Source organism: Schistocerca americana, chromosome 7 (genome assembly GCF_021461395.2).
Source record: "Schistocerca americana isolate TAMUIC-IGC-003095 chromosome 7, iqSchAmer2.1, whole genome shotgun sequence".
In the NCBI taxonomy this organism is placed as follows: Eukaryota; Metazoa; Arthropoda; class Insecta; order Orthoptera; family Acrididae; genus Schistocerca; species Schistocerca americana.
Window position 1 is genome coordinate 391,923,849 of NC_060125.1, and position 13,023 is coordinate 391,936,871.

Genomic DNA, 13,023 nt, shown 5'->3' on the forward strand with positions numbered 1-13,023 from the left:
GCAACTTCTCTGACGCTGACATTAGGGCTATCGTCAACTGCACGAAGAATTGCCTCGTCCATTGCAGGTGTCCTCGTCGTTCTAGGTCTTTCCCAGTCGCGAGTCATTGGCTGGAATGTTCCGTGCTCCCTAAGACGCCGATCAATTGCTTCGAACGTCTTCCTGTCGGGACACCTTCGTTCTGGAAATCTGTCTCAATACAAACGTACCGCGCCACGGCTATTGCCCCGTGCTAATCCATACATCAAATGGGCACCTGCCAACTCCGCATTTGTAAACATTGCACTGACTGCAAAACCACGTTCGTGATGAACACTAACCAGTTGATGCTACGTACTGATGTGCTTGATGCTAGTACTGTAGAGTAATGAGTCGCATGTCAACAAAAGCACCGAAGTTAACATTACCTTCCTTCAATTGGGCCTACTGACGAAACTAAAATGAGCTCTAACATGGATATTAAGCGTTTCCGGACACATGTCCACATAACATATTTTCTTTATTTGTGTGTGAGGAATGTTTCCTGAAAGTTTGGCCGTACCTTTTTGTAACACCCTGTATATGCATGTGAATAAAAGTAATGTGTTGTAGTTATTACTGGGATTGTTAGCTATCGTATGACGTAACATGAATGCATAAATCCATGATCGGTTCATTTATTATTAATTTTTATCACCTGTTATAATTAAAACATTTGTAAGTTTTAAAGTATATAGTTTAGAGTCAAGGTCAAAGTAGCAATCAGCTCATCTGATCACTACAATTTTTTTGTGTGTCTGGTTTTCTGATAGCACATCTGTAAGGTATGTTACATTTTTTTCATAAATATGTTTTTAGGTATCTCTTTATTCCACCCTATCGAAACTTCCATCTTGCTGCTGTCTAACGGCAGAGCAGCCCCACACCCACGCTAGGGATTTCACCCACGTCAGCTGTGGTGAGTCGTAGCTTAAAAGCACACCTGCACCTAGTGCCTGGCTTCTCCAACCTAGCTAACTAGCGACACTTCAGGTGGCCATGTGGTCAAAATACTACTGTCCCCGCCTTTCGTCTCACAGGCAAGCTACTCCTAGCGTCACATCTCACAAGAGAATTCATATTCTGAATGCGTGAGCTGATGAAAATCCCCAATTTACTGTAAAAAGAAACAATCAGATCAGTTTCTCGATGAGCCTATGGGTAGATTTTCTTTGCAATAGTCCGAGAGTCATAAGTGCTACTACAAAGCCTATGTGGGATATATCTACATCTACGCACATACTCCATAAGCCACCGTACAGTGCGTGGTGGAGGATGCCCCATACCACAACTAGTGGTTTCCTTTTCTGCTACACCTGAAAATAGAGCGATGGAAAAACGACTGTCTCTGTGCCTCCGTATGAGCCCTAATTTCTCGTATCTTATCTTTGTGGTCCCTACGCGGAATGTATGTTTGCAGAAGTAGGATCGTTCTGGAGTGAGCCTCAAACTACTTTTTCAGAACTCTTCTACGAAATGAGCGTCTTCTTCCCTCCAGGGATTCCCACTTGATCTCCCGACACATATCAATAACACTTGCATGCTGATAGAACCTACCAGTAACAAATCTAGCAGCTCACTTCTGAATTGCTTTGATGTCTTCTTTCAATCCGACCTGGTGCGGATCCCAAACACTCGAGCATTACTCAAGAATAGATCGCACTATCATCGTATATGCTACCTCCTTTACATCTGGAGCGGTGCACTATATGGTGCGGAGATCTGGACATTGAGGAAGGAAGATGAAAGAATATTGGAGGCACTAGAGATGTGGATAGGGAGAAGAATGGAAAAAGTGAAATGGGAAGACCATGTAAGGAACGAAGAAGTATTAATAAGAGTTGGAGAAGGAAGAAACATGCTGAAAGTCATCAGAAAGAGAAAACGGAACTGGATTGGACATTGTTTGAGGAGGGGCTGTTTATTTAAGGAAGGAATAGAAGGAATGGTGGAGGGAAAAAGGGGAAGAGGAAAAAGAAGATATCAGATGCTGAACAATATCATAGGAGATAAATATTCAGAAATGAAAAGACTGGCTATGGACAGACAAAAGTGGAAGAGACTTAACCCATGACAAGACCTACCGTAAGGCAGAATACCATACGACTACTTACAGATGAATTACACTTTCCTAAAATTCCCCCAATAAACCGAAGTCGACCATTTGCCTTCTCTACCACAATCCTCACATGCTCTTTCTATTTCATATCGCTTCGCAACCTTATGCCCAGACATTTGAACGACGCGACTGTGTCAAGCCGAACACTACTAATGCTGTATCCGAACATTACAGGTTTGTTTTTGCTACTCACTCATGTTGTATCAACCTTCCTGTTCACTACGGCATCGTCAGCGAACAACTGCCCGCCATGACTGCCAGATCATATATGTATATAGAAAATAGGAACGGTGCTATCACACTTCCCTGGGACACTGTCGATGTTACCCCTGTGTCCGATGAATAGTCGCCGTCGAGGACAACATGCTGGGTTCTGTTACTTAAGAAGTCTTCGAGCCAGTTACATACCTGGGAGCCTATTCCGTATGCACATATCTTCGTTAACAGTCTGCAGTAGGGTACAGTATCGAATGCTCTTCTGAAATCTTGTTGCCCTTCATCCATAGTTTACAGTATTTTACGAGGGAGAAGATCAAGCTGGGTTTCGCACGGCGATCCTTTGTAAAGCTGTGCTGATTGGTGGACATGAGCTTTTCGGTGTCAAGGAAAATTATTATATTCGAACTCAGAATATACTCTAGAATTCTGCAGCTAACCGATGTTACGGATATTGGTCTGTAATTGGTCCGTTCTTTTACCTTCTCAAGTAGTCAACTCTTTAAGGAAGCTCTCATGCTGACAATAAACACAGTCATGTGTTCATAGTCTAATAATGTTAATAATAGTAATAATAATAATAATAATAATGACATTTATACTGATTAATAACGAGGAATATATTCACTATCGGCTATTTAAGAACCTTACTAATACCACAATTATAGTGCACAACCACCATTGTGAAAATCAAACTTGATGTATGAACAAAGAAAATTTTAATAAATTACTGTCGTTCCTTTTTTAAGGCTCTTCTTTCTTCGTACACGAATTAGTAAACGTGTGTGTGTGTGTTTCAAAACTGTACAACTAATTTGGAATTGTAAACAAATGTATACAGGACACATTTGTGTAAATGGATTGCACACAACCATAATGTCAATGAGCCATTTAACACAGATATGGTGTTTATGGCTCCTGGGGGCTATAACGAATATTTAATTCACTACTTGCTTCTTACCTTAAGATACTCGTCTGTTAAGTGTTGCTTCTTAAAAAGATCGATGATTTTCACAGTGACAGAGACCCCAATGGCCTTAGCAGTAGTCAAAACTGCCCTCGATGGTGGGCTGGGAATCCAGTGATACAAAACTAGAGGCATGATTCACACGTCGTCTGAAAAAAAAAGAAAAAGTGACTCTTTATAAGAAAAGGAGCAGAAAAATCTAAATAATTATTGTGTAATTCCCTTTCTGACCTCTTTGTCCACAATATTCCAGCGACAACTGAACTCGAGAGATGTGTAACACCGAAATAGAAACAACGTCCTTAGCATGTCACAGTTTGGACTTCAGCAGGGTTGCTCAGCTGGGGGTCTTATATATTTGATATTTTATTGTGTGGATACCCACTAAGAACGGCTTGTATTGTATGGAATTCGTGATTAGTTTACAAACAACTGGTCTGAATCATTCTTAACCATAACGAACACGAAAATTCGTGTTCAATAATTAATTATAACGGTGCTGTAAGAAGAGAAACTTTATTGACTGGGGACATATCAAGAAGCGTGACCCACAGGGTTAAATTTTAGGTCTGCTCTTATTCTTTACACATGAAAATAATATTGCATTTGACAGCTGTCATAAAATGAATACCTTTGGATGTAACAGAAGTGCTATAAGCTCACAGGATAAAACAACAGTCATGCCCATAGAACAGGTCACTGCTGGCTTTGGAGCACTATATATATTATGAAGAGCTGATAACTGATGATCATGTGACCCTACATGGGTGATGTAAGTCACGGCAGTGAAGTGATGTGTATATGCAAATGGGTTGATGGCCAACTGTGACACAGACAAAGAATTCCCCTCCCCTAGAAACAGTTGGACCAGACAAAGGCTCCATCACAACCACAACCATCAGTGTGAAACTAGCCCGCTTGTGCATATCATTAGACGTTATAAGACTGTGTCGTTTCTATTGAAACAATTATGGCATTTAAACAGTTACCCGTGTTGGTGTTTAAACAATTACCGCCATAACCAGTTACAGCTACATTTGAAAGTCACTATTCCAAAAACACACGAAAGTTATATACACACAGGACGTGCCCTCTACATTTGGGAGCAACACATGGTGATATGAAGCGACAAGGTGAATAACGAACATCAAAAACATCCCAAATAAATACAGGAAATGTATTCGCAGTTGCGAATATGGACAACTATCAGCTGTATAATGGAATGACAACAATGAAAGTTTGTTCGGGACCAGGACTCGAACACGAATTTCCCGCTTATCGCGAGTTGTCACCTTACCATTAGGCTCTCCGAGCACACCTCATGGCAAAACTTCCATGTCATCTGCCATGTGTCTACAGTTTGAACTCATACATCCATTATGCATGTTCCCATACAGGGGAGACGTTTTAATTGAAAGTCGCTTGCCTGAATTTCCCACTTATCGTGAGTGATCGTCTTACCATCAGGCTGTCCAAGCACACTTCACAGCAAGAGCCGAACTTCCATACATCGTCTGCCACGATACTGTAGTGCCTGTGAAGTATGATGCAGTGTTCCTTAGCACATGCATACGTGACTGAAGGAACGTTGCATCATACTTCTGAACAATGCAGGCAATATAGTATCATATTTATAATGTAATGTATCTTTGGATATGCATGCATGTCTGAAGGAACGTTGCATTGTATTTCTGAACAACACAGGCACTACAATACTGAATTTATCTGCTGACACCGGGCAAGCGATTGTCAATTAAAATGTATGCCCTGTATTGGGATATACACAATGGATGTATGAGTGATGGTTGTAGACACATGGTAGACATCATATGGAAGTTGGGGTCTGGCTGTACAGTGTACATAGATTGCCATTCCAGCACAAATTTTCATTGTTGTCATTCCATTATATAGTTGATGGTTGTCCATATTCGCAACTGCAAATGCAATTGATGTTGAAACACGTATGTAACATAGCAGCGATGGCGAGGCATTGTAGCATCTGTGACCAGAGAGTATGCGCTTGACCGCGCGAGTGTTGCGAGCGGGTCTCAGTCTGTCGGTCAGTCGTTGCGAGTCTGTAGCTCTGTCTAGTTGAGGGCAGTACTCTGTCAGTAGTCGTCGCGAGCAGTAGCTCTGTTCAGTGGCGTGCAGTACGCTAGTAGTCGTCATGCAGAGCGGTCGGTCAGTGGTAGCAGTCCAGTGGGATTGCGTGATGTGGTCTGGCGACAACACTGGTCAAGATCCTGAATGAGGTATACTGTTAATTAAGATAATCATCGGATAATGTAAAGTTTAATTATTGTAACTAATTTTCAACAAGTGCCCCAATAATAACTTTGATTTCAAAAGCAATTTTACATAAAAATTTTCATTTTTTATTGAAGTAACTATTTCGTTCCACTTCCCCTAAACAAAAGTTTCAGTTTTCAATTAGATTACAAAAAAAAAAAAAAGGGAATATTATTATTTGCAATGCAGTTCCTCCAAGCGGTGCGCAACAACAAGAGCAGAAATTTGACTAGGTGTTGCAATGAGGTAAGAATTTAATTTTGATTTTTTTGCACAGGGCCAAAGACCGATATTTCGGTTTAATTGAATAATCATTATCACTGAATGGACCTTAATTTTTTTATGAAGAACTTATACTTGAGTCAGATTGCGATTCTCACTTTTATTGTCATTAAATTTAATTGCAGGGAGGTTACGTTTGGCTCCCATTTCTATTAAGTATTGTCATTACATTCCTTTTAAATTTTTGTGGGGAGGTTACACTTGGCGACACCCAGTCCAGGATCGTATTTCGTTGAGAGTCTTTTGAGCGACAGTCAGATATCTGCTCTTATTTGCTTAGATATAATTAGGATTTAGCGCAACGCTTTTAATAATATTGTGACTTTCTTTCTACAGGTCAACGGCAATTTGTTGCTTTGTTGTATTTGTGTGTTGCTTTTGCATTGTGCTTATTTATTTTGTGAATAATTTTGACTATTGTTAAAATGCCGCGAAAGACTGTGAATAGTGTATCGCGAGGTATTATGAATGAAATTACCGACACAAACAACTTTACCGATAGGACATGTGACACGCAGTGTAATGATGACAATCCTGCGTTCACTAACAATCAGTGCATTCCAACCACTAATGATGACTTTTACCTTAATGATGAACAAACGAACTCAATTGTCTCGTGTGTTAACTTGACGACAATTGATGACGCGGAGCGGTCTATAGTAATGAGCGCTGCCGAGCTTAACACAGCCGATTTGGAAAACTCAAGTAACGTACAGACAAATTTGTCTAATGAAAATGAACAGGATACACAAAGTACGACGGATTTATTTAATTCTGAAATAGTGAGTGACAGTGTAGGTCCGACTGATAATCCTTTTTGTAAGTTGCAAAATGACCAAATGGTCACACAAAGCGCGACAACTGCAGGTACACCATTAAACAGTACTGAGAATAGAAATGCTAATTTTGGTTCGGATCAAATTATGACATTATTGCTGCAACGAATTAACCAAATGATGGAAAAACAAGACAACAGTAGTAAAGATTTCAAACAACAATTTAGTGAACAGAACGAAAATTTTAGACAACTTAATGAACAGGTCAAACAACAGAGTGTAGATAACAAACAATTTAAAGAGAATTTCAAACAACTTAGTGAACAGCTCAGACAACAAAATGAAAAATTAGACGACAATTCCAGACAGCTTAGTGAACAAATTAGAGCCGTTGCCGCGCAGTGCCATGACACTAAGGAACAGTTGCGCGTGGAAATTGAGGCTTGTTCACAAAAAAATAGCGAAGAAATTAAGTCTGTTGCGCAAGAATTAAGGGAAATGCAGACAGCCGCAACAGAAACACTCAGAGACGAAATTAGCAGAGTCGCTAAACAGTGCTCTGAAAAAGCTACACAATTACGGGATGAGTTTAAAGTAATGACGGTAAAACTTTCGCGCACAGTGGACGCAAAGATAGACGCGAAATTCGAACAGCAAAACACTCAGATTGACGAGCGCTTTAATCAGCACATACAGAACAGTGATACGCGTTTCCGCAAATTTATTCAAGATCAAAACAAAGTAAAACGACAAGTAATGGAAACAATCACTGCACAAAGACAAGAGGACAAACGTAAAATGTTTGCGAAAGCAAAAACGTATGTAGACAATAATATTACTACAGTGTCCGACAAAATTAATACCATAGAACAGTTGAACGCGGAATTACGGGATGAAATTTCTGATCTTAAATCAAAAACAGATACACACAGAGTAAATATTCAAACAGTGACAGATAGATTCGAACAATTTGATCTAACACAGGATTGCGATGTTATCAAAGCTGATGTTAAAAAACTGAGCGAAACTACGCGCAAGTTGCAAAAACAGATTAATGCGTCTGATTCTAAAACCGATGATCAGGTTAAAATACTGACTGAAAAATGTGATGAATTGGCCAGTCGTATTGATGTTATCGAAAATACTAATGACAATAAATCAGACGATACTGCACCGGTTTCATTTATCCAAACACCTGAATTTCAAAATTTACAGCAGACAATTAATGAGATCGATTCATCTAACAACACGTTACGTAGGAAGTTATCAAATTTACAACAAGAAGTAACAGGGATGAAAAACATTTCAGTTAATAACATGCCACAACAGACGCCACTTTATGAACATGAGTCAGACTCACGCAGTGCGTATAATTTGGGTAATCTACAGAGAGTACGGGACTTAGATTCCGATCAACCACAGTTCAATAGATTCTCTTACGATCCTGAACCTGTTCCATCACACAGAGATGATAATTTCGACTACAAACATTTTCTGTCAGTGAGAAAGTTTAAGGTTTTCAAAAACGATAGAACGCAGATTCACCCATTGGATTGGATTCAACAATTTAGCTTTGCTCTTCCACCGACTTGGCCTGTAACACACAAACTTGAATTTATTTGCAGTTTTTTGGAAGGCGAACCGGCAACTCGTATGAGACCGATCGCGAGACAGTGTTACTCGGTAGAGGAATTTCAGAATGCTTTTCTGTCAGCGTACTGGTCGAAGACGACACAGCGCGGAATTGAAGATCAGTTGATTAGTTTGCCAAATTACGAGAACTCAAATTTTCCGAGTGTGACGCAATATTTTGAGCACATGGTACAACAAAACCAATACCTGAGTGAGCCGTACAGTGAATCCGCACTTATACAATTATGCATTTCCAAATTACCACGGTCATTACGAGTGTCACTTCTAACAGGTCAGCAAAAAGAAAATATTTCAGCGTTCAGAGATCTTTTACAGCTCTTGGAAGTACAGCAATCTGATTATTCTTTTGTAAACAAAAACTTTTCTTATAATAACCAAGGTCAACAAAAGTACAGCAGTTATGATCAGACACGTAATTTCAATAGGAAAAGTAACAGACGCTTTAGGAACGACAACTACCAGAACTTAAATCACAGACAAAATTCAGATTATCAATATCGTCAAAATTTTCAGCAACAGGAAGCACATTTTGGTAACAATAGACGTTTTCCACCACAACAGCATGAAAGTCAACCGGTTAGCATACGTAACCAACAATGTAATGCACAAGGTCAACCAGGCTTTAATGTTCCGCCGCGAGCACGTATAGTCCATGATACCACAAATAGTAACGTACGTCAGCAAGGAAACAACTACGTACAAAGAAGACAGTATTTCAATTCCTATCGTAATGCACCGTATAGGAATGACTTTCACGACAGACGTAAAAACGATGAGCACAATTATCAGCGTACATCTAACAACAGTCGGTCATACCAACAGCAGTACATCTAACAACAGTCGGTCATACCAACAGCAGAATTATCCACAAGAACCTATTCTCGTGAACGAACCCGACAGTAGGTACCATCCAGAGCGTAACACGTCTGGAAGAAGTAATAGGACAGTTCAAATAGTAGAAATGCCACAGCATCCTGCTAATAATAATAACACGTCAGATAGAATCTGACTAGATACTGCACAGGACGCATCTTCCAATAACACAAGCACTACCTTTGACACGCAAAATGTTGTTCACGAAAACGTAATTACTTTTGACGATATCAGAGACACTCTCTTGCAGGAAAGACCATTTGTTCAGAAAACTATTTCACATCCTGTTATCGAAATTAAAATTGGTTCATCGAAATTCTCAGCAGTAATTGATTCCGGCTCACCTATATCTGTAATAAATGAGGAGACTTTCAACGAGTGCAACAAAGAGAATACGTATCCGACATTACCTTTAGGCAAGACGAAAGTAAAAGGAGCAGTATCGAGTAAAGGTGTAGACGTTAAATTACAGACGCATTTATCATTTTGTATTGGAGGTCATACTTTCCACTCTAATTTTTGGATTGTTCCTTTATTGACAACAGACATAATTTTAGGTACGAATTTTCTGGTACAACACGACGCAGTCATTGATTTTCAGAATTCTTATTTAATGTTAAAGGATGAAAATATACAATTTGCTATAGAATTTCAGCACTCACTATCTGCGGAAGAGCAAACAATTAACCGCACAGAGGTCATTTCCGCAACACGTAACATAGACTGTAATCCCACATTGTTCACGGATACGTACGTACACAACTATAATACTCCAGACGAAGCTGACTACGACGTAATGCAAATGATTTCCGATAAAGTTAGACAAAGCAGTGCAACTACAGACGACGAACGAACGCAATTACACGAAATTCTTTTACAGCAAGCTCCAGTTTTTGACAACATTCCTGGTACTATGTCCGGTTTTATGTATGAATTTCAAGTCAAACAGCACGATACATTTAAAGCTAAGCATTATCCTATTCCGTATATTCATAGAGAACAAGTTAAAAAAGAATTGCAGGATATGCTTAATCAAGGAATTATAGAACCAGCAGTTAGTCCGTACATAAACCCGTTGCATATTGTTAAGAAAAAAGATGGCTCACTTCGCCTCGTACTTGATTCACGTCACATTAATGACATTATTATTAATGAAACTGATCGACCACAGACACTAGAGGAACTTTTACAGAAATTTCACGGTACTGCTATTTATTCTACACTAGATTTGAAATCGGGATTTTGGCAAATTCAACTTCATTCGAATTGCAGAAAATATACAGCTTTTCTCTGTTTCGGCGACTGTTATCAATTTTGCAAATTACCGTTCGGCTTAACTATTTCTTCTGCAGCTTTTATTCGCGGTTTGAACACTATACTTCCGACAGAACTTAAAGACAGAATTACGACGTACGTAGACGATATTCTTATCGCAGAAGCTAACTGGTCTGAACACAATGTGATTTTAGAACATCTGTTACAAACTTTCCATGCACAAGGACTTACAGTTAATCTTAGTAAATCCCACTTTGGCAAAACTTCTATAAAATTTCTTGGACACGTAATTTCAGCAGAAGGCATTGCACCTGATCCGGAAAAACTTCAAGCTCTACGTGACATTACTATTCCTACGACGAAGAAGCAATTACGCAGTTTTTTAGGCTTAATTAACTTTTTTCGTAAATTTATTCATCACTCTGCTTTAGACACACCCAGATTATGCCAATTAACAGGTAAAAACAGTATCTGGTCTTGGGATAAGCAAGCACACTCTGAGTTTATGAACCTGAAACATGCTTTGTTGAATGCTCCACTTTTATCGCACCCAGATCTTACCAGAAATTTTTCTATTGCCACCGACAGTTCCAACACCGCTTTAGGCGTACATATTTTCCAGGAAATTGAAGAAGATGGTTCTACAGTAATTAAAAACATCGCGTTTGCAAGCCGCATTTTGTCACCTGCTGAACGAAATTATTCTGTTACAGAACTTGAAACATTATGTGTTGTATGGGCTTTTACGAGATTTAGGCACTTTCTTTATGGCAGACATACCACCGTCTACACAGACCACAGAGCGATACAATTTTTACTTTCGGCTAAATTCACTCACGACAGGTTAAGTAGATGGAAACTATATTTACAAGAATTTAATTTTACGATTGTTCACATTCCCGGCACACAAAATGTTATAGCAGACGCACTATCGCGTTCTCTCGGCAACAATCAGCAAGACGTAGCAACGAACTTCTGCAAAACAAATTTCAGTGTCATGTACATTCAGCAAGTCGCATTTGAAAACTTTATTTCATCGTCACTACAGGACATAGCGCAAGAGCAAAATAAGGATAATGTGTGGAAAGAAATTAAACACCTTTGGCAAGATAGGAAAAATGTTACGATTAGGAACCACTACACTGTACGCAATGACATTCTGTTTCGCCGCTCTCATCCTGACAGCAACAATTGGTTATTATGCATTCCTGACGAACTGGTTAACAAATTAATTTGGTACACTCATTTAAGTTACGCACATTACGGAGCACGAAAATGTTTTCTTATACTGAGACAGAACTCTTATTTTACCAACATGGAGAAACGTATACGACGAGTTTTAGCGTCTTGTAAAATTTGCCAGAAAGCTAAATCAGACACCACTTCACATATTCCTCCATTATATCCCATTATACCTGTTAAATTAAGACACATGGCAGCTGTAGACATTTTCGGTCCTATTCCGAGAACTAACAGAGGTTTTTGCTACATCTTTGTCGCTGTTGAGCTCACTTCAAAATTTGTTACTTTCACTCCATTGCGCAAAGCTACTGCCAAAACTGTTTCGAAAGCATTTGTAAAACATTTTCTATTTCATGTAGGGCATGTGATGAAAGTAATTTCTGACAATGGATCTCAATTTCGTAGTAGCGTATGGACACGCATGTTACGAGCCAGAAACATTTCTCCGATCTATATATCCAAGTACCACGCTTCTTCGAACCCCTGTGAACGATTAATGAAAGAAATTGGTAAACTGTGTAGAGTATACTGCCACAGAAGACATATTGATTGGGATACACACATACTCTCATTCCAAGATGTAATTAATTCCATTCCAAATGAATCCACTATGCTATCTCCGTCTGTTATATTGAAAAACGTTGAACCACCAAACAAAAGTAAAGAATTAGTAAACTTTCCTAAATGTCGTCGACTAAGACACCACGAAATAACTGACATTGCGCTGAACAACATCAAACGTGCCGCAGAGCGCCGGAGAAGACAGCAAAAACAGGTTTGTAGACGCCGAGACTTTCACGTTGGACAGAAAATATTAGTACGTACACATTATTTATCCAGTAAATTAAAAGGTAAGTGCAGTAAATTTGAACTTCTATACGCAGGTCCATATCGGATTCGCAGCATCCCTCACCCCAATGTTGTACACGTCGAAACTTTGAGAACTAGAAAATCGAAAGGCAACCACCATATCTCAAACATTAAACCGTTTATTGAATGAAGACACTTTATGATTCAACACACTATGATGTCATTTATTAATGCAATTATTTCACTTGACTAATTACTGATGATTGTCGCATTTTTTCTTGGCAAGTGCCCGGCAAGGTAAGGTTAGCAGGTCGCTTTTCTTGTCGTTACACATCAGACCGTGCACATTTTCTATTTTTTTTGTGTATATGATTGTACTCCAGTTTTGTTTGTATGCACTGTGAAATAGTTAAGATATAACACACCTGTTGACTTTGACATTTTTTTGCCCTATGATATCTCAACATCGTGACTGCTTTACATTTTTTGCTGCTGCATTGTAT

The 13,023-nt window shown here is 39.2% G+C and overlaps 1 protein-coding gene across 1 annotated transcript in view; it reads right to left on the reverse strand.

Annotated features, from left to right (window-relative positions):
* LOC124622329 (glutathione S-transferase D7-like) overlaps positions 1 to 13,023 on the reverse strand; it is a 97,223-nt gene that overhangs the window by 67,748 nt on the left and 16,452 nt on the right. The window contains exon 2 of the mRNA XM_047148006.1: positions 3,315 to 3,469. Within this exon, the coding sequence (XP_047003962.1) occupies positions 3,315 to 3,455 (141 nt within the window). The 5' untranslated portion in view covers positions 3,456 to 3,469. The remainder of the gene's footprint in view (positions 1 to 3,314; positions 3,470 to 13,023) is intronic.